A 21,793-nucleotide genomic window follows, 5' to 3' on the forward strand; every position below is an offset into this window, starting at 1 on the left:
AGATAGCTGATGTCAGGGAGTGTCCAGCTCCCTCCCTTATCACCCAGGCCAGCATCTGTCCCCTAGCTGCTCTGTCTGCCTCTTCTCTGCTCGCTCCCTGGCTTCACCGCCTTCCCTCCCTGTAGGCCTATGAGTTGCTGATCAGTTGCCTAGACAGAAGCTCCAGTCTTGTCCTGGAGCTGCCCAGCACCTTCTTTCCTTACATGACCCCTTGACACCCACATTTCAGGAGTGTCTCCTGTTTCCTGTCCTTGCTGCAACTCCTGCATCCTGTGAGACACAGTCTACCTCTGCAGTGACACAGCCCTCTGTCAAGGCTCAGCTCTGCCACTCACCATCTTTGTGATGTGGGCAACTCATTCAACCTTGGCGAGCTTCAGTTTCCTCATCTATAACATGGGAATGACCTCCAGAGAGTAGCTGGGATTCAGTGGGCTCTTTTACACCAAGATTTAGCACCTAGCGGGGCATACAGCAGGTGTTCTTTGATGGCAACCATTCTAGTTATGCACATCTGGAGGCCTGGGAAAGCCTTCCAGTAATGTCAGCTAGGCCATGAGGGCAGTGGGAATGAAGGACTGGGGGAGGGTGGACGTGTGTTTGGAAGAGGGAAGTGGCAGGGCTCAGTGCGTGTGTGTGAGGAGCACAGAGAGGTGGGACTCCCTGCTGAGTAGGCGCTACCTCCCCTGCTTGACCGGGAGAATGGACGTGGCGTTCGTGGAGACAGTGGCTTTATGAAGGGAGAGAAAGGAATGTTGAATTCCATTGTTTGCCGTATTGAGTTTGGGGGCAAGGGCAGGGCTTCTAGGAGGAAGTTTCCAATAGACATTTGGACATTTGGAGTTCGGAGTGTGGATTTGGGAACCATGTGCATCCAGACGAATGCGGAGGATGGAGGTGCTCTCTGAGGTGGAGTGAGATGGAGCCCTTGGAGTTGCCCAGTTTAAACCCACTCTCCAGACTCCAGCCCTCAAGTGGTAGCTTGACTCTGGATCCCCAACCACGGCTTCCCGACCAGCCTCCTAATCTCTGAATGTGGACCTTGGTGTTTGGATCCGAAGCATCTGGAAGGAACCGCAGTAATCTTAATGCTGATGCCCGGTCCCTGGGAGAGGTATTACCTTATCCCTGCTTCCTGATAGCATTTGCTTAACAACCTGAGCCACCCAGGTGCCCCCCTGCCTGGTTCTTGACCACCATATTAGCTTTGGAGCTAAATCACCTCATTTCCTCTGGTTTGACTCACAGGTTAGCACTCTAGAAATGGCAGTAGCAAAAAGATATCATGAGAAAATTGACATGGAAACAGTTAAAGACACTCTCTACTCAAAATAACTCAAGAGCCCTTTTCATGAACGCCTATACAAGAATGAGGGCCAAACTAAGAAGTTGGAAGGAAAAGTCTCCACAAGAGAACACCCTCGCTTCTTTTTTTTTTTAAAGATTTATTTATGGGGGAGGGAGAGGGAGAGAATCCTAAGCAGACTCCCTGCTGAGTGTAGAACTAGACATGGGGCTTGATCTCACAACCCTGAGATCATGACCTGAGCTGAAATCAAGAATCAGACGCTTAACCAACTGAGCCACCCAGGCATCCTGAGAACACCCTCACTTCTGACACCAAATGCTAGTTGAAGAGATTCCCAAAATTACCCTGTTTTCATAATTTGCTAGGACTCAACTCCTTGAAAGCTATTATACTCATGGTTATGGTTTATTACAGGGAGAGGATACAGATTAATATCAGCCAAGAGAAGAAGCTCAGAGTGGACTCTAGGGAAGAACCAAGCATGGGGACTTTTGTTGACCTCTCCTAGGGAGTCAGGATGCATCAATTCCCAGCATTGAGCTGTGACAGTATGTTCCAAGTGTTGTCAACCAGGAAGTTCTGAGCTGTTGTGTCAAGAGGTTTTATCCACTGCTCATGTAGCGGATCTCACTCTCCAGTCCATTAGGAGGTTGAGCTCTTGATAGCCAGAAGCCCCCACCATAAATCACGTTATCGATCTGGCACAAAGACCACTCCCCCTGGGATGACATTTCAAGGGTTTAGAGATTAATTGCCAGAAGGCAAAGGCCAGACTTCTTTTTGGGTAAGGTTAAATTCTTTACCACACAACTGTAATAAAAAAATAAACACAGGCACACCTGGGTGGCTCAGTCATTTAAGTGTCTGCCTTCGGCTCAGGGCGTGATCCCGGAGTCCTGGGATCAAGCCCCACATCGGGCTCTTCTGCTGAGCCTGCTTCTTCCTCTCCCACTCCCCCTGCTTGTGTTCCCTCTCTCGCTGGCTGTCTCTCTCTCTCTGTCAAATAAATAAATAAAATCTTTAAAAAAATAAATAAACACAAATAAGATTTGGAAGACTATTAGGCCCACTTTTAACACCTCATCTGATTCTTGGATACTCTACTGGAACACATGGAATCTGACTCAGTAAAAGTTGTCCTAAGATCCCAAGAAGAACTGATCAGCAGAACAACTTTAAAGCAGACCAAAATGAAATTAGCACAGAATGAGGTAAAAGAAAATATCAGGAGGCTGTGGCCACAGGCCAGAAAAGATTATGTATAAAGAAGAGATAGAGGAAAAGATAAGATAAAACAAATTATACATGCCCGGGAAAGGCTGGTCTCTTCAGGGCTGCAAAACCTATCTAGAATCCAATTTTCCTAGGCCTTCCTCCCCCTTCAGGAGCTCTGAGGTAAGATTTATTGAAAGAAGCATTTTGACAGCCTCCTCAACCAAAAGTTAATCATTGATGATTATGTACGTGAAATCTCACCTGCCTTTCTTGGGTGCGAGTGCTGTGGGCTGCTGCCGACCTTAAGGTCTCAGAAGACTAGGTAACAGGATGATGTATGTTGGGAATTCTGCTCTCCTTTAGTAGAGGAGGAGGAGAGGAATGCCTAGAGAGGTCCTGGGAACTGCCTTTCCTAGGGCAGGGTGAGGGGAACAGTTTTAATGACTTGGAATGGGAGAAAAAGAGGGTTGATCCCCAAGGATATTATGTTCTCAAAGCTATTTATCAAACAGCAGATGTCAACAACTCTTACTTATTTCTGTGTTTGGGGAACTTTTTTCTCTTATGCTTTGGAGTCAATTTTGCTAAGCACTTATTTCATGCCAGGTTTAGTGTTCATTACTCAAAAGAGGTAGATTTTCATTTCACAGGTGAGGCCGTTGTTTGCTCCAGGAATGCAGTTAGCAAGGACTCAAGCTAGGAGGTCTGATGCCAAGGTGGTGGTCCCTTCATGACTAGTGCTTTGGGGGGACAGACTCCTCTCAACTGTCCACAGCACATCTGTTTGTCAGCAGCACCTGAATAGAAGCAACCCAATCAAAAACCAAAGAACATGCAAGCAATGTGCCCCCATATCCATGTAGAAAGCTCGCATCCTTCACTGGATCGCCCCTCACTCAGAACCTGTTGAGATTCAGTGTGTGTGTAGATTGAATACATTTGATAGGATGACTGGACAGAGGTGCACAAAAAAGAACTTAGGAAGACGGAACACAAGTTGATGGATGCAAGGCAGGGGAGGTGCGGGGACCACTGTCACATTGTGTCACGTAGTGGTTGAGGGCCTGCCGTGTGTAAGGAAATCTCTGGGCCAGACAGCTGGATGGATGTTACAGTGAGTATTAAAAGTGGTTATTTTTGGATCCTTCCCATGCCTGATCTCTGGATCTTCAGCAACCCTGTGAGGGGTCCATGGAGTAAAGATCATATTTAATAGATGAGGAAAAGGAAGTACAGAGTGACTAGCAACCTGCCCTTGGTCACAGAAGCCAGCACGTTGCAGTAATGTGCATAAAACTCAAGTCCTGTACATTCCGCAGCTATGTGATTGGGAAGAGAAGACAAACAGCTATGGATTGTGCACAAGGAGGTGGCAGAAATGTAGCCAGCAGCCCACTAAAGGATATACAACCGGAACATGCTGTAACAACTCTGTTGTAGAGGGGGAAAGAAAGCAAAAATGGATATGGAATAGTTAAAAGTTAATAGAAAACAGTTTTCCAGAAAAAGGATGTTTTTCGAGTATGCCTTTTATCATGGTTTTCAAAGTGTGGACTATGGACCGGCGGCCTTCGCATCACCGGGGAAACATGTTAGAAATGTCAAGGCTCAGGCTTTATCTCCCGTCTACTGAGTCAGGAACGCTGCGGTGGGGTGGGGGGACCAATCTGTTCTAACAGGCGCTCCGCTGATTCTGATGCAGCCAAACTACTGTGCCTGGATGCAGATCACCCGAAACCTTTACCTCCGCCTTGCCTTCTGTCCCAACACCTGTTGGCTCCCACCACCTCCCTGGAAAGTAGATGGCGGATGGTGGGGTTGGTGGCTGATGGGTGGTGGGCGGAGTGCTGCTCTGGATTCTGGAGACCTAGGCTGACTACTTAGTGTTTCCTGGCTGTGTGATTTTGGGCAGGTCACTGGGCCTCTGTTTCCTCATCCATGAAGTAGAGCGATCACCTACCCCGCAGACCTGTTGTGTGACTAAATCAAATACAAAATAGGTACAAAAGTGGCTATCAGTGTCTGGCATTTGGATTGGTCGTCAGTGATGTTGGTCAGTCTCAACTTAACACCTGGAAAGCCCACCCCTCGTCCTTGAGGGACCCACATGGAGATGGGGCTGGGGCTGTGAGAGCTGCTGTGTTAATATCTCTCTCTGTCTCTCTCTCTCTCTCTGTCTCTCTCTCTCCCTCTTCCCCTCTCTCTCCCTCTCCCAGAAGGTAAGAGGGGGTACAGCATGAAGAAGAAAGTTAAGGGACTGGCTAGTTCCAAAGTTGGCAACTGGCCTGTGGGCCAGATCTAGCCCGTGGGCCAAATCTGGCCCATGCCTATTTTTGTACACCCCATGAACTAAGAATGGCTTTTAGGAAAAAATGGATAAAAGGAAAATCACAAGAGGAATGGTATTAGATACATACGAAAATTATATGAAATTCAAATTTCAGTGTCCGTAAATAAAAGTTCTTTGGAACACAGCCACACTCATTCATTTCCATATTATCTGTGGCTGCTTTTGTGCTAGGACAGCAGATCGAGTAGTTGCTACTGAGACCATACGGCCCACGATGCCTTAAATACTTACTGTCTGGCCCTTTATAGAGTGAGTGTGCTGACCTCTGGACTAGGTGGAGGATAGTGCAGAGAGACGGAGATGATGCGGAAGATGAGAAATAGCAAACTTTTACTGAGTTCGGGCAGGCACTGTGCTAAGCATTTCTCATGCATTATGTCATTTAATCCTCCTAGCAACACTTAGGAAGCAGGTATATCATTATCCCCACTTTTCAGATGGGAAAACAGGCTTGGAACTTGCTCAGGGTCACAGCGCCCACTGGTGGTAGAGTGAGGATTTGAGGTGAGGTCCAGCTGCTTTCCCAGCCAAGCTGGTAACCCCTGTGCTCTGCTACCTCTTGGTGCAGGGGGCTCACGTTAGGAGAGGTTCAGGGCCTCTGAGATGTGCCAGGCATGGCTGGGAGGGCAGGGTGGTAGTTGGCTGAGGGGAGACAAGGGTGCCTTGTAGTGTGATGAAAACTCAAGGGTGATTAGATTTTGAATTGTTTATGTGGCTTATTTAAATGGAAAGAAGAAAAGCAGGCAGGGAGGGAAAAAAAAGTCCTTATCACAGCAGATACCTCTGGGCTTAAATCATGCTCTCCCCCTAGCCCAGCGCCAGTCGCCACAGAAAAAGTGCTTATCTGCTTCTTCCTCTCCCATGTCTGTTCATGAGCCCAGCGTGCTAATGAGGAGAGGTCATTCTGAGCCCACATCAGGGTTGGAAAAGGGGAATGGGAGTTACTAGGGACCGGGCAGGGGAGAGTTCTGTTGCCTTTTTGTCTGTAAAATAAGAATGTCAAGGAACAATTGTTTCTTCATTACTGTGAATGTGAGCCTTGTGTTTTCAAAGGTCAGCGCCTGTGAGCGCATCGGGTTTAGAGTGGGTTCCTATGGTAATTAGGCCATCGTGACTGAGGGCATTTTGTGTCCGGCAACGGGGTGCTGGATTTTCCTCTTTCTGTGCGGTACATGCTTTTTTCCTGCAAGTGTAACCATTTCTGTTTACCCCTTTTTCTTCTTGTTTTCATCCTTTCTGCCACACGTAGTTCTGGACTCAGAGACTCCCTTAGCAGGTAGGACTTCTCTTGCATTCTTCCTGCCCCCCCTCCCCCACACCGCCTTCCGCCAGGGACTTCGGTTAGAGGGGAACTAGGGAGTGTTCCCTCTGAGTGAGGGGTTTCTTTCTTTTTTCCCCCCATCTCTCAGATGAGTGGAGGCTTTCTTCCAATGCTGATGCCAATGGAAACGCCCAGCCCTCCTCACTTGCTGCCAAGGGCTACAGAAGTGTGCATCCCAACCTTCCTTCCGACAAGCCCCAGGTAGGCACGTGCCCAAGGGTGGGGTGGGGACTGGTGAGTGGTACCTGTTCTTGAGTCTTCGCTTGTGACTTCCTACTTACCCGGCTGAATAATGGACTAGGTTCTGAGGTGCGCTTTTGGCCATCTCTGGAAAAGCTCTGCAAGGACCAGAGTGAGTGAAAAGTTGGGGGTCAAGGGTCACAGAGGCATAGAATGAGGATGGTCTATACCAGGGGATAGGAAATGTAAGCCCAGTGTCTTCTAGGTCTGAAACGCATGTGGAAATGTTCTGAAGGAGGGACTTTGTTTAGTCCTGAGTTGGGGGGGGGAAGGTCTGAGCCCGTGTGTCTGTAATAGGATAGTAAAGAGAAGAGTACACTCTTGTGTTTAGCCCATTAATTTGCTTTAAGAGTTCCTGCAACTCTAGCCTTACAGATGATGGTCAGGTAGCTGTGGCCAGCCCCAAATCCAGCAGCCGAGAGCAGGCAGACAGAAGTCTGCCTCCACTGCCTCGCGCGAGCCTGCAGAAGAAAACCCCCTGAGGTTGGACAGCTTGGAGGATGGACGATCTTGCTCAAGTCTTTCCCCTAAGTCTTTTCCTTGATCTTTCTTCCTTCCCCTCCCTGTTGCTACTCTGCGATTTTGATGAAGGAATAGACCCTGTTTTAATTCAGGTGATACATGAAGAATGTTTTTTTACACAGAAGTAATATCCATGGAACAGAGCAGTACTTTCTTTTAAAGCAAGCTGAGCTGCTCTAAAAAATGTGGTGGGACCGTGTTCCTCGTGTGGTCCACTTCCCTGGGCCTGTCTTCTGCAAAGGTGCTCCCAGACCTCCCAAGGAGCCTGGGGATTCCGAATGCCACCCTGGTTCCCACCCCACTTCTCCAATGACCGTCTGGCTGTGGCTCCTGAGGGCACAGAATTGCATGGCCTCTGAAATGTAACTGAGTCAGAGATGACGCTTTCCTTCCTCTCAGCAGACCCTGTCTTTCCAGGCCTCGAGGTGTCTGTGAGCAGCTCCGCTGAGCCCTCCCACCCCTGCCATGCTTGTCTCCCCTAGGCATAGCCATGTGCATGCCAGGCCAGAGCTGCGGGTGTGCCTGGCCTCCTGAGGCCCTCATGGGACACAGCTGCCCAGTAAATGACTTGCCATAGTGGTTCCATTTCCGAGAGCTTTCCTGGTGTGTAAGTGTGCTGCCGGTGGCAGACAGGCTCCTGTCCCTGCAGTCTCAGGAGTGGATACAGTTGGCTCCTCTCCGGGTTCCTATGGTAATTATTAATTCAAGGCAAATTTGGAAGCACATCCTCCCCCCCATCAGTAACTTAGCCCAAAGGCTAATTCACTGGTTCCTTTTAGCTTCTTAGACAGCTCTTCTAAAGAGATAATTTTAAAAGCATGTGAAGTAAATAAAAATGCCTCTTATATACATTTATTTGCTACAGCTTTATTGAGCATTCATTGTGTTCAGATCATGATGTTAAACGTTGTCCTCAAGGAGTTTATAAGGGCGAGCCTTATCATAGGGTGACCACCCTGTAATATCGCCTACAAATAGTGTATTTTCTTTTCTTTTTTTAAGATTTATTTGGGGGGGGAAGGGCAGAGGGAGAGGGAGAGAGAATCCCAAGCAGACTCCCCACTGAGCGCAGAGCCGGGTGCGGGGCTTGATCTCATGACTCTAAGATCATGACCTGAGCTGAAATCAAGAGTCGGACGCTCAACCAATTGAGCCACCCAGACGCCCCTACAAATAGTGTATTTTCTCGTCTGTCACTCTCCAAGAATTTTTTTTTTTTTTACTGGGGTGTCTTAAAGGGAACTTGGCAAATTGCTGATACAGAGGTTTTATTCTGTATATTCAGTGTAAGATTGGCCACCCAACTTTCAAGAATTTTAGGTCATCCTTTATTTCTTGAATTTGTTTTCTGAATGCAAAAATGGCTTCTTGTCCCTAGAGCCATTGCCAGAGCTGTAAGCATACACTGGCTCAGACAGAACGAGTTGGGCTGGGCTGGTGACTGCCCTGGCTGGGTTTCAGATGAAGATAGCTCTTAGGAAGTCCCACAGGCCTCCTTGTAAGGCGTCTCCTTATAAGGAATGAGCAGGGGTCCAGGAGATGCAGGGGCCAGAGGGGAGTTCTGTCTCCTGGTGCTTCCATTTGCTACCTTTCCTCCTGCTGGCCTGGACCCGCTGCCCTGCTCCCCTCCCCTCCAGGAACGGGGAACCAGGGCTTCCTTCTCTCTGTCAGCATCATCGCGGTGGTCTCTGGTGGAGGCAGAGATTGGTATTTTCTGGAACTATATCAGCTAGGAACATATCCGATTCTTCAAGCAGCCCCATTTCTTCCCTGCCCCCACCTTCTACAAAGATAAATGGAATTTCATTAGTAGCCAGCGAGGCAGGAATGGAAATGGCCTATGTAGTTCCTACAATGTTTACAATAAATCAGAAAGTAGTTCCTTATAAAGTGACGATGCCTATGCCCCTCCTTCTGTAGGACAGAAAGGCCTTTGGCTCTGAGCGCATTGTCAACACTCTGGGGAAGCATCCTCTCTACAGGGTCAAAGCCCCGGGAAGGCTTGTGCCTGATGTAATGCAACCCAGGCACCTTATATGGCCATAACCAAATTAAGTTAAAAACTCATTGAAACCGATTTCTATCTTTGGACAAGAAGGAATCACATGTGGGACACTCAAGCTCAAAGTAAAAGTAAATCTGAGCCAAAGTCAAAATTGTCTTTTGCTTACCTCCCTGACAACCCTCACTCAGCTAGCCCGCGGTCCCTTTGCTGAGTGCTAGTTTGAGTGTTTTATTTCTAGAGAGTATTGTTCAGTCTGAAACATGTCCCACCCTCCAGTGTAAGTTCACGGAAACCAAGGAAGTCCCAGCTGGAGGATTTTACTCCTGCTGACTACTGAAGAGGGGACATTCGTTTTGTATTTTTGGCTGGCGCACATGGCCTCGTTCCACTGGCCCCATCATGGGTACCCTGTGGAAAGGGTAGGCATCAAGTCAACCTAGGATATCCAGATCATTTCTTCTCAATCCAGGTTATTTGTAGCTTGAAAACTGCGTTTGTTATGGGATAGGTTGCTTACTGTTTCTGGGGCTGATATTCTAATCGACACTCAAAAAACTTGATTTCTCACCTATGCACCCTTCCCCTTTCTACCTGCACACCACAAAAAATAAAATAAAAAACAATCCCCAGACAGACCCGCACTCTTGCACTCTCCCAGTGTTTGCTTATAACCCATTTACCAGGTAGTGACCAAACTCCTAATACACCTCACCAGTGCCATTTAGAGGACGTTCTGGTTTTCCTCTAGTACTGGGCTATCTTTAAAGATAGGAACCAGTGAGGAAAATCTAGGTGTCTTAGCTTAGGCTGCTACAACAAAATACCATAAACAGGTGTCTTAAGCAACAGACGTTTATTTCTTACAGTTCTGGAGGCTGGGAAGTCCAGAATCAAGGTGCCAGTTGATTTGGTTCCTAGTTGGGGCACTCTTCCAGTCACATAGACAGCTACCTTCTGTGTGAGCTCTGGGCTCTCCTCTTATAAGGACGCTAATCCCATCATGGGGCCCCACCTTCATAACCCCATCTCACCGTGATTATCTTCTACAGGCTCCACCTCCGGACACCATCACTTGGAGCCAGGGGTTCAATATATGAACTGTAGGGAACATGCACACTTAATCCATAACACTAGGAAAAGAAACTTATTTTACGGTCTAATTTCCAATTGAGCCACTGATTGACAGATGGTTCTCATTGAAATGAGGAGCATTCTGGAGATTACCCCTTTTCCTCTGCCCCACTGAGACCCAAGGAGGAGCTGGGAGCTGTGTTGAGGAAGAGAGAATGAGATGTGACCCACAGCTTCCTCGCTCTCAGCCTAGAACTGGAGCTTTGGGCTTAAGCCAGGAGTGTGAGACTGGTCACCCCACTGTGGGATTGTCTGTGCCTGGAGGTGGTCTGGGTGAAAATGGGGAAGGGACTGGCATTGGATGAACCAGGCACAGTCCAATTCGGTAGGCAAATTAAGTGCTTCGTGGTCTGGCCCCTTTGTTCTGTGTGCATCAGAATGGGAGACTCCGTGCTTTTAATCTCATGCCTGTCTTCCTCCTAATAATTAGTTCCATCAGATTGTTTCCTCTGAGGAAGGAGCACATGTGGATTCTAAATCCTTAGCATTTTCTTCTTGGTGAGCTTTAATTTGTTATGCTTATGGAATTGAGTGCTAAATCTCAGGGATTCAATTAAGACATCTGTCTCCTGCGAACACAAATAAGGATGATTCTTCCAATTCTCCATTTCCTAAGGGAAGAGAATGAAAGACATTCAAGCATTTCGGTGAACTTAAACTTTTAGCGCGAAGGGCATGGAGAGAGAAATCTTTGAGGAAAAGAATGTGAGAAAACTGGGGGGTTCTGGGCCTCTTGCCCCAGCCTTGAGCCCTTGGGCACCCGTCAGTCAGGAGGACTAACAAAGGGTGCAGGTCCGCCAAGGATCACTGTCATACTGTGGCCTCTCCAGGTGAGTATGATTCCGCCCTTGGCCTCACCCAGAGGAGAAATGTCGGGACCTCGAGGAGTCTTGAGCTCAGGGTTTGCTTAAAAACATGTCAAGAATTGTTTTTCTTCAGATCATGTTATGCTGTTATTTCTAATGGTCGTCCTTCTTTCCATTTCCCTCCTCTTTCTTTCTTTTTTCCCCATTTTGATACTGTCTCTTGAAAATAATGCTAAAGTTTCTTTCTCCCCCTCGGGCTCCTCTCCCTAAAGAAGACCGCTTTGCATGGCAGCGTCCCCCCATCCACAGTACCTCCAAGGACTCCCTCTACCTGAGCTCACCAAAGCCTTATATGCCCCCCAGCACCCCCTGCCAGCAGAGGCCCTCACGACCCCAGCCCGTCCCCGTCTCCCTGGCAGCCAGATCTGCTCCCAAAGGTGTGCCGCGTCCTGGGCCCTCGCTTCCAGGTTCCACGTTCCCCAGTGCTTCCTCCCAACCCCGGCACCACCGTGTGGCCACCAGGACAGTTTATAGTGAGAATGTGAGCTCTAACCCACGTCATGAGGCAGATGGGAATAAAAAGGTCAGCAGCTTATATGTACCTTGTTTAGCCAATACCATCTGCCGGGTGGCAGCGGAAGACGCCTCTCGCGTTGCACGTGACCCAGCCACAGGCACTCCCTTGGAAGCTGCAGGCGCTCGCGCACCAGCTCCCAGCATTGTCTCCCGCACAGCCGGCACCGGAACGCCACCCTCTGCTCCTCCTGGCCCTCCCCAGCTATTCTTTGACATCCGTAAAGATGCCGCTAACCGGGGCGCGAGTCCTTCCCTGTGCACTCGGCCTCCATTCCCAGACGCGGCGAGACCACCTGTGCTAGGCCCCCAGCTTTCCTCTGCTCCCGAAAACCGGAAGAGAAAAGAACCTTACCTTTTGCAGCCGTGTTATCCAGCCAAGGCAAGGAATTAGGAATGTGTGTGTGTCTTCTACACCATCTCTCTCGAAACTCATGCAGGCAGCTCACTTGTTTTCTGGGCTGCCTCCCCTCCCTCTCCTTGTCAACATTGCCGCAGCTTGAGTCCCGAATTCTGCTCTCTAAACACCTTGGCACAGCCCTCTCTGTCCCCCTCTCTCTTTCCTGGTAGTATGTAAGTATGCCGGAGTGTGGGATCCGTGGACTAATAATAGGGTGAGATACGGGGTGTCGATGTTTTATCACAAGGGGCCAAAGAAATTGTATTTGCTCCCAAGCTTTTGGGCTCTGCAAGCAGTTTGGGGGCTAAACACAGCCTGCCTGCCTGTTCTGTTGTTCTCTTTCTCTCTCTCTAAAGTGTTAAAAGGATTCAAAAATAGATGGATGGAAAGTAAACTTGGATGGGGTTCCCTCTGTGTCATGGAGTATCAGGAGGCCAGCTGGCTAGCACCGCCTGTCTCATGTACTCTGAGGAACGGGCACCGATTAAATAGTTCTCAGAGTACATCACTGCATGTCCAGTCTCAGCTGTTTAAATATGGAATTCCTTCTTCCCTGCCGTGCCCCTTTACGTAACGACCCCCTTATTTCCTACAGGATGCCACTTTCTCCAGTTCAGCCCAGCCTGAGATTATAGTTGTCCCTCTCTACCTGGTTAATACTGACAGAGGGCAAGAAGGCACAGCCAGACCTCCAGCATCTCTGGGGCCACTTGGCCCCCCAGGCCCGGCGACCGCCCCTGCCGGCTCACCTCTGACCTTCCCGACTCTAGATGATTTCATTCCCCCTCGTCTGCAGAGGCGGTCCCACCACAGCCAGCCAGCCAGCGCTCCTGGCCCCCACCCCCCCGTTAGCCAGACACCACCATCCTTCTCACCACCTCCTCCGCTGGTCCCTCCGGTACCGGAGGGCCTCCGCAGAGCCTCGGAGCCTGACCTCACGGGAGCTGTTTCAAGTACCGTAAGCTTGCTGGAATCCCCTCTTCACAGCTTTCCTGAATGTCTGCTCCTGGCAGTGAAAAACCCCTTTCTCACTGAAGTACTAAGTCGTGAGGGACGTGTCCGCTGCCACTGTGCTCGTGTGGTGACTGGACCCGTGTTTGCTTCCCCCAGAGTGCATGCCTCCCGTGCGTGTGTGTGGCCTCCTGCAGCTGCTCACGAGTCCCTCACGTCCCTCTTCCTGTCTGTCCTGTTCGGAATGCACATCTTCCTGAAAGAACTCCGTTTTCCCTCCGAGAACCTCCATGGCCTTTCCTTTGGCTCGTGATGCTCTTGAGAGGCCAAGCAGATGTGGTGTTGAGAGCCGAGGAAAGCTGAAGAGCCCTGTGGGAAAGCCAATGGCAGTTTCTCCACCAGGGAGCAGCGAGCCTCTAGAGAAGGAAGAGAGCTCCTCTCTTGTTGATTTAGCAGGGAAACTCTTTTATGTACACCGATGGCAGAGCATAGTTTAAAAAAAAAGAGTTGAGTTTAATTGAGTAAATGGATCTAAAGGCCTTGCACAAATGTTAGGACTGTTTTCTCCAAGGGCAGAAAATTGCCAGGGCCCCTGAGGCTCGCAGGGGCCTTTGCAGCAAAACGTTGCTCTAGGGGTCGCATGAAGGTGAAGGGCCGTGACTCCTCAGGTCCCATCCCATTGTAGGTGGGAGAATCCAAGTGCTTTAGAGGAAAAGCGGAGTCAGGGTACCCAGTCTTTTTTCTCCTCAGGAGCCCTGGGAGTCGAGAGGATCTGAGAACCTCAGAGGGAATTGTAGAACGGGAATGTGTGGATCTACTCATAGGCCTGTGGGGTGCAGCGGGACGGAGTATGTTCAAGTTCCCAGGATAGCGCTTTCCATGAAGGGAGTACTCAATAACTTAGCTACGTTGTTGAGGACTTGCCCTCACAAGTCGGGGCCAGAGTCCCTCAAAAATAAGTTATTGGCTAATTAGCAATGAGTGAGCTCCTATCACGTTCCGGGCTTTCTGCTAGATTCTGTAGGTACAACTATGAACAAGGCACAGCCCTTGCTCTCAAAGGGGTTTTGGGGTAGCATATTGGCTCTCAAGCTTAGTGTACATGGGATTATCTGAGAGGCAAGAAACCTCGTTTAATTTGTCAACTCCAGGTTATACTCCTAGAGTCCCGACTGAGTGGCTCTGCAGAGGGCCTAGGGCTCTAACTTGGTAACACACATCCTGGGGATTCTGATGCTGAGGGGCCTCAGACCACATTTTGAGATACAGTGGGTCATGTGATTGGCTGATGCAGCTAAATGTTCAGTAACATCCCTTTGCGTAAAGGTGTGTGCCTACAAAACTGGCTCTAAGTGTTCGTTCAACTGAAGCCAGTCATGCAAAAAGCAGGGAAACTTCTTTTTGGCTTGTAGGAGAATACTTAGATGCCCGAGCTGGGGACGTATTCATTCTGGTCTGGATCCTCTTCTCAAAACTCTAGATGCAACACTTAGGTCAGGGCTCAGCCAAACATGGCCCAGAGGCTTTGGAGTTTTGCAACTCAACCCCGTTGGAGGAAAATGCCAGGTTGTTTCTGTCACCCAACTCAGCTTCTAGATGAATTGAGAAGCTGCTCTTGTTTTGGAGGGTATAGATACTCTTCCCTTTGGCACAGGCTATTTCTCTAGAGCAGTGTATAAAGCGAGAGATATTTTTAGTGCCCTAGTATACAGTTGTGCATAGTTTTGTTGTATACTGTGTAATTTATCATCTGTATAGATCTAGATTTTCATATTGAGTTTTGTTAACAGGTGTTCCAGGACAGGTTAGTTAGGACAGTGTCCTCAGTTTCTCAAACCTGACTGATCAGCTTGGTATAGACTTCTAGGGGAGTCCTCAGCCGGCCTGATAACTTCTGGTTTGGCCCCAGGTAACAGTAAGGTGACATAGGGAACTGCTTGGAATCCTCCAGTCAATGAGAACTGTCAAGAAGAGTAGGAGCCCCTGGGGATGGTGGCCAAGCCACAAGTTGAGATTTGCTCCAGCTGCAGCTATTTGAGAGTAAGAGGAAAAAAGAAAATTCGTGTGAATTGATCCAGGTTCTTTTACTCAAGAGCCATTTTTGTGATGTTCCAGAAATAAGACTTGTGCCACTGAATAAAATTTTATGGAATACTTTGTGTTCACATGATCCAGACACCACAGTAGGCATTTATACCTTAAGGAGCCACATGCCTGATTTTGTGTGTGTGTGTGTTTCTTGGGTGCATTATGGCAGAGTTTTCACAGATGTATCATTTATCTTTATTAAATCACTTAGGAAGTATATTAAGACAAATGTAATTTTTTTCTACTTTACAAATGAAAAAATGGAGATGAAGCACTTTTGAACAAATCATGTTATGCCTCTCGAGGCTCGGGAAAAGATTTTATTCACTAAATTGAGCTGTTGCTGGTAACTAGCAGCTGCAACATTAGGGCACTTTCAGAAGCCCCTACTGTGTGTCAGGAGCTGTCCCTGGTCCTGATACTCACATTCTCTCTTTTATGGGCATGTGTTTTCTTGCTGCGAAAGTTGTTCAGATACACCTTTGCAAATAGATGGCTACAGTCATTCAGGTGGTGTTTATTTATCAAGCACCTGCTGTCTGCAGGGTGTTGTGCTAGGTGCTGCAGTCAAAATGAGGAAGAGAGGCATGGCTTTTGTCCTACAGGTACTTAGAAGCTGATCTCTGGAGCATACTAATTGCTTTGAGCCATACTTTCATCTGGAGAGTAAGGATCAAAGTCTTGTCTTTCAGACTCCTTAAGAATGACATTCCGGCTGGAAGTCTGTAAATTCCAAAATAGAAACTTTGTAAGATTTACAGGTGTGATAGAGGAAAACTATATGTATATCCTACATATTGAGGTCTTATCTTCCTGTCTTTCAAAAGACTGCCATCATTCCCATCATAAATTATAATTTTAATAGTAGTGATTCTATTGGATTTTATAGCCGAAACCTCAGGCTTTTGAAGTCAGGATTTTCATAAGTCTTCACCACTTCAGAGATCTTTGTCACTCAATACTGGAGTGGGAAAAAAAATGTCAGGTAGAACTGGATAACATCCAAGTCTCAGAAGCAAGTGCTAGTAAGGTTATTGAGTGATGCAAATAAAAAGAGTGGCTTTCCGGGAGGACCAATGCTTAACTTTTCCCTACTCTTTACATCGATGGCTTCTTGTCCTCACATTGTCTCATGTTTCTTTAGACAAGTGTACTAAACTTTCCTGATTTTTCCCTTAAACCAGCTCTCATTCTTGGATCACATTTGGAATTGCATGAGTCTTGCATGTTTTTCTACTTTGTTTTGAATTTCCTTTTTCAGTAACTGGATTGATCCACAGTTGTTTCCAGGTGAAAATAATGATGTTGCTGAGACTTCCAGTAACACTCACCTTCCCTCTGGACCCTTACTAACACCAACAAAGAGACTAAGCATTCTAGATTAAACTTCTAACTGGAATTAGTGATGTCTCATTGATTACATTTCTTTTTATAATTAAGGTCCTTGTAAAGCTGTAAATTTCTTCTTTTTAAAAAGCATTAACATTAGGTTTCATGTACTTAGAGTTGGTTACAGCGTGTGTTCACTTTTCAGGATTCAGGTCCTCTACTAAATGAAGTTTCTTCATCCCACGTTGGAATTGATCCCCAGATCTCTGCACCAGTTAGCAAGCCATCATCTGCCTACCCTTCTACGACAATTGTCAATCCTACTATTGTACTCTTGCAACACAATCGAGGTAAGGGAACTTCACAGAGCACCCCCAGCTCACTGGCTTCGATGTAGCTGTTCTGCGACTTCCGGGGGGGCAAGGATTCTGCCATTCCACAGAAGTTTTCACAAACCCCGCCCTTCCCCGAGGCCGTCTGCCCCCTGTGTACTCACTCCCATGACCCACAGAATAGACCACAGCAGGGAGACAGGCCCCTGATTTGGGATGATGTCCGATATCTGCTTACGCTGGTATAGCGAGAGTTCCGTGCCTGGGGCGTTCACAGGTGTCTTCAGATGGTAGCACCAAAATGAAAGAAAAGACAGAAGGGAAAAGTCTGTGCACCTTAACTCCTTATCATGAGCATTCGAATCAGAGCTTTGCCTGGAAAATCTAGGTATAATAATACCTCTCTTAATAAGTCATGTAGTTCTATGACATGGTGAATTTTCTAGAAAGCAAAATTTTGAGTACCAAAATTAAAAAATAAAAGAAAGCATAATGGGTGGAAACCTTTATAAAATTTCAACTGTGTTTTTGTGCCTCTAAAGCAGGCACTGAGCTTTTTCTTGGTGACTCACTGGCCTTGACTCCTGCCAGCAGTTATCACACTGGGCTGTCATTCGGTGCACCCTCTGGGGATGTGAGGCTCACGTGGCTGTTTGTTCCTTATGCTACGTGGCCGCATACAGCTCTGCTGTTTGTTTTCTGTTGTTTCTCTTGCTGCTTCTGGTTGGTTCTTCCCCTTCTCTGAAGGGGCATCTTGGAGAGAACAGAAGCGCTCTGAGGTAATAGTTGTATCTGTTGACCCTTCTGCTTTAAAACTTCTGAAGATGATTCTAAGTCCCAAGTTTTTACTAGTTGGAATTCAACAAAGAGAGAAACTTTCCCTTCATAAAAATCCTTTTCAGTGTGAAGTGTAAAGTTGTCAAGCTGTTTCCTAGAGCAGAAAGGGCTTTTTAGTCTGAATTTCAAAAAAGCTGGGCACCAAACCTTTCCTTTTCTTGACTCGCTGCTCGCCTACTGCATATTTCCCCCAGCCCCCCCCCCCACTTTAACTTGGACGAGAATGGAACTGGAGTCTATTTTTAATTGTTTTCCATATTAAATGGAGTTTTCTGTTTCCTGCTTCTAACTTGTAAAACAGATGAATGAAACATTTCCTCTCACTTAAAATCTTCCCACTCGAATCTTAAATAGTTATTTTGGTAATTTTATTTTTTTTCATTATGGCCTCCATATAAACCGTCCTCCATGAATCTGTGTTCTTCCAAAGATGATAAGGGTCCCAACCCCCACCTATGTAAGACCCCATTCTCTGTAAGGGCCATACCCCTTACTGGCAATAGCTTTCTCTGCCCAGACAGTGTCCACAATGCAGGACAAAGTGAAATTTTGGTTCTCTATGAACTTCTTTATGACTCATTTAAAAAAATCCAAACAGAAGCAAGTTAGTTCCCAGAAGGAAAGGCGGTTTCTCTAAAAATGGGATTTATTCCCAAGGCAACTTGGTTTTTGGGAAATGCCAAGTGTAATGTCAGCTGCTTCCACCAAGTCCCTTTGATGACACCTAGTGAGACATCTTTGGGCACAGAAATGCCTGTAGTTCTTTTTCTTCTCTGGGCAAATGGATTCCTCTTATTTGCCCAAATGCCTTCGGTTCTTGCCTTCTCTTTTGTGCAGTCCTGCCCTTTGAGTTTAAAGATTAGAATCGTGCTGCCTGAATCACACATCCTTCAGTAAAGGATACAAGTACATTCATTTTTTGGAATTAAAAGTAGCTTCTCCTAAAGAGCAAACCATATGTTCCCTAAGGAGGCGGAGCAGGAAGAGTGGAGGAGAATGGAGGCGCCTGGCCACCTAGCCTTGGATTACTGATTGTCAGTGGGGTTTAGGTCATGTGTTTTTGGCTTTGTTTTGGAATTCACCCAGCCTGGCAGCAGTGCTCATAGAGTGTACCCGTAGAAACAATTTCTTAACTATTGCAAAGTCTCCTGAGGGAATGGTAACTTTACTCTACTTCTGGAATTCTAGGTTAGTCATCCTAAAAAAGGTTCCCTTTTTTTTCTTGCCTAGTGGGCCCCCGGGCATAGTGTGACAATAACCCTGTCTCTGCAAGCCAGGCCCCCCAACTGTAGACACACGAGGGGGCACTGCACATCTGCCCTAGCACTCACCACACAGCTCCTCGCCCCTCTCCACAACATTTATACCATATGTCTGAGGCCAGATCACTTACGATCAGTCTGGAAGGAGGATTGGAACCAGAAAACTCAGGACTGAAGAGGTGCCTGGGTCCCCTAGCTCCGAGCTTCTCTGTCTTTATTGTACACGGTCTTGGGAGTGCGTACTTGCAGGTTTGTATTCGGGAGGTTTGAGGCAGGGCTGAGATTCTGCATTTTTTTCAGCAGCTCGCAGGACACATCAGTGCTTCTGGTCCATAGACCACAGTGGAGACCAAGAGCTCCATGGCTCCCAGACTCTGGGTCTCGTCACAGGAAACAGCCAGGAGACTACCCCAAGGTTGCTTATTTCTAACTATAGTAAATAACACCCCTGAAAAACAACTGCTGTTGTCCATATCACATGTCATTCTATTAAAGAAAGGCCATTTCATATCCCAGAAGGAGGAACAACATAGTCTTTTAAGTTGAATAAATTTGCTGTTGCCTGGTGAGGAAGCCCTTGCCTCTGGCTGGCAGACTGGAGTTTGGGAACCATAGATCTAGTGGACACTTTGATCAGACAGATGAAGAAACTAAGGGCAGAGTTTACGCGATTGGTCAATATCTCCTAGCACGCTGCTGGCAGAGCTGAGCCTAGAGCTCGGCTGGGCTCCTGTTGTCCAGCTGGTGGAACTTTGTCCGCATCCAGAGGTGGACAGGCTGTCCCACTGCTGTAAGCACCCCTGCTGCTCTGTTTACTTCTTGCCCACATGGATTCTGGAGGGAGGGTGGGGCCGCAGCCAAGGGGCATGATGACAGCACCCAGGGGCTGGCAAGTGCTCTATTTTTATCTATGTGGCTGCTTTATATTTAGCAGCCGTGGAAGGTAAAGGTCATTTTTGTGCTTATCCCAAAGCACGTACACACAGAATTCTCAGAAGTTAGATCTTGGCCTCCCCACCACGAGCGCCCGGGAGGCTGAGGAAGCGAAAGACCATCCATGTTGGGGAAAAGTGGTGGCCTGGCGATCGGGGTTGGAAGGCAGCCCGCACTAGGAGTCGGGGATCCAGGTTCTAGGCCCTCCTGTGATGTTCAGTGTCATCATGGGTAGTGTGTGCTGCTTATCTGAGGCGTCTCCACCCACCTGCCCTACCTGCTAGGGTCATGGCAAAGATTGAAAGTGTTAACGTGCGAAAGCTCTTAAAACAATGTCTGGTGTTTGACAGAGCTCTCGGGAGGTGGTAGCTGCCATGGTTACGATGACAGTTGTTTCTCTCAGAACTACTGAGACTCGGGTCGTGATAAGGTCCCGGTCCCTTGAAACTAGGGGAGTTGGGAGGGTCTCTTTCCATGACCAAATCACCTTGAAACCACAGGGAATCAACCAGCAAACAGTAACAGTTCCCTGAATCTTGGTGCAGATGTTGGGGGGGGCAGCTTGGAGACACCACAGCTGGATAACAGAAGCCACGTTAATGCCCGGGCATTTAGCTGGGTGTGGTGGCCATGCCACGTTCCGGGATCTAAGCCCAGGGGACAGTCAGGACGCCAGTTTGGGGATGCTCATGATTCTGGCAGGACTTCCTGGCCTTACCGTGTCTGTGTAAATCTCACGATGTATATCTTTTCTTTTATCACAGAACAGCAAAAACGACTCAGTAGCCTTTCAGGTAGGTGCCAAATATTTCTTTACACGCCAACACCTTTGATGTGTGAGGAGCATGGTCTGATGAGTTCCTCTGATGTGCTGGGGATTCTGTTTGTTGCTGGACCACAAGGATGGTGCAAGCAGGCACGGTCCCACTTCCTCCCTGCAGCCTGAGGGGCAGAGGAGGCATACCACGGCAGTGACCCCAGCTAGTACACGGGCTCTGGGCAGCTGCGATCAGTGCCTTGATGGGTAAGAACAGGGTATTCTGAATAAAAAAGAACAAAGAATTATGCCTTAGGTGGCGCGTTCGTGGCAGGCCGCGCTGAAGAAGTCCTCTTTCTGTTGCTTCTAATCCCTCTCCTAGGATGTGACAGGTGGGGGTTAGGAAATGTGGGCAGGCTCTTCTCTTGTTGGGTGGCAAGCCCAGATGCCGGTTAACGACCCTGTGTGACAGACCTGGGTGAACACCTCCAGACCCCAGTGCCTGGAAAGGGGTGTGAGCAGCCATCAGAGTCTCCTGGAAACCTGGTCCAAAACCCGGATTCCCAGGCCACAGCTCCAGAGATTCGGATTTAATGCGTATGGGTGAGAACTTGCACGTCTCACCAGGTCCCCAGGGATGCTGATGCTGCATGTGTACTGACCACATTTAAGGATCAAGTCTCACCAAGAATGGCAGTGGTGGGCCTGGATCTGCTAGAACATCAGGTGTCAGGGCTCAGTCCCTGATGAAGCGTGGCCGCACGTAGGCAGAACTGTGGGGAAGCCCAGGAATGGGAAGGTTTCGCCATGTCCTTAGGGCCTTCTGTAGCCATTCTGCTCTGAGTCCTGGTCCCACTGCTTCCCAGCGGTGCAGCTTAGGCAGGCTGCTAATGATCTCAACTGCAGGTCAGGTTTCTTACCTGCCAGATGGGGAGCGCAGTAGTGCCACATAGGTTCTGCGAGCGAGCAGCCCAGCACCGAGCGCTGGCACTCCCTGGGTGCTCGGTAGACATGAGTTTCCGTTGTCAGCAGGCACCCCCATTGATTCGTTCCTCATTTTATTGAGTGCCTACTTTGTAGCAGGCCCTGGGCCAGGCTCTGTGGCCCTATCTGGGAACTGTGCTACCCTCCAGCCGCCCACAGTGTGGTGTGATGGTTTGTAACAGTTCTTTGGTGATGGACTCGGTCGGAGAATCTAATGAAGGCAGTAGGTCGTCTCTAGAAGAAGCCACACATGTCACATGGGCACATGGTGGGGGTACAGACACGTGTGAATCGGGGGCAGGAGTCCCTGATCTGGTGAATACACAGAAGCCACCGTTTCCTGAGCAGCTGCTTCACGATTTCTGGGTTACTTCCTGCTCCTGCTGCCCTTGGGATTCGTGGAGAGCCTGGTGGGGAGAACATGGGGTTCTCACACCCTCTCAGCTTT

The 21,793-nt window shown here is 48.2% G+C and overlaps 1 protein-coding gene across 3 annotated transcripts in view; it reads left to right on the top strand.

Annotated features, from left to right (window-relative positions):
• SORBS1 (sorbin and SH3 domain containing 1) overlaps positions 1 to 21,793 on the top strand; it is a 223,274-nt gene that overhangs the window by 121,197 nt on the left and 80,284 nt on the right. For all 3 annotated transcript variants that reach the window (XM_040623929.1, XM_040623927.1, XM_040623928.1), the window contains exons 5-7: positions 6,284 to 6,396; positions 16,446 to 16,590; positions 20,369 to 20,398. In XM_040623929.1, the coding sequence (XP_040479863.1) occupies positions 6,284 to 6,396; positions 16,446 to 16,590; positions 20,369 to 20,398 (288 nt within the window). The remainder of the gene's footprint in view (positions 1 to 6,283; positions 6,397 to 16,445; positions 16,591 to 20,368; positions 20,399 to 21,793) is intronic.

The sequence above is a fragment of the Ursus maritimus genome, unplaced genomic scaffold (genome assembly GCF_017311325.1).
Source record: "Ursus maritimus isolate PB19 unplaced genomic scaffold, ASM1731132v1 scaffold_7, whole genome shotgun sequence".
In the NCBI taxonomy this organism is placed as follows: domain Eukaryota; kingdom Metazoa; phylum Chordata; class Mammalia; order Carnivora; family Ursidae; genus Ursus; species Ursus maritimus.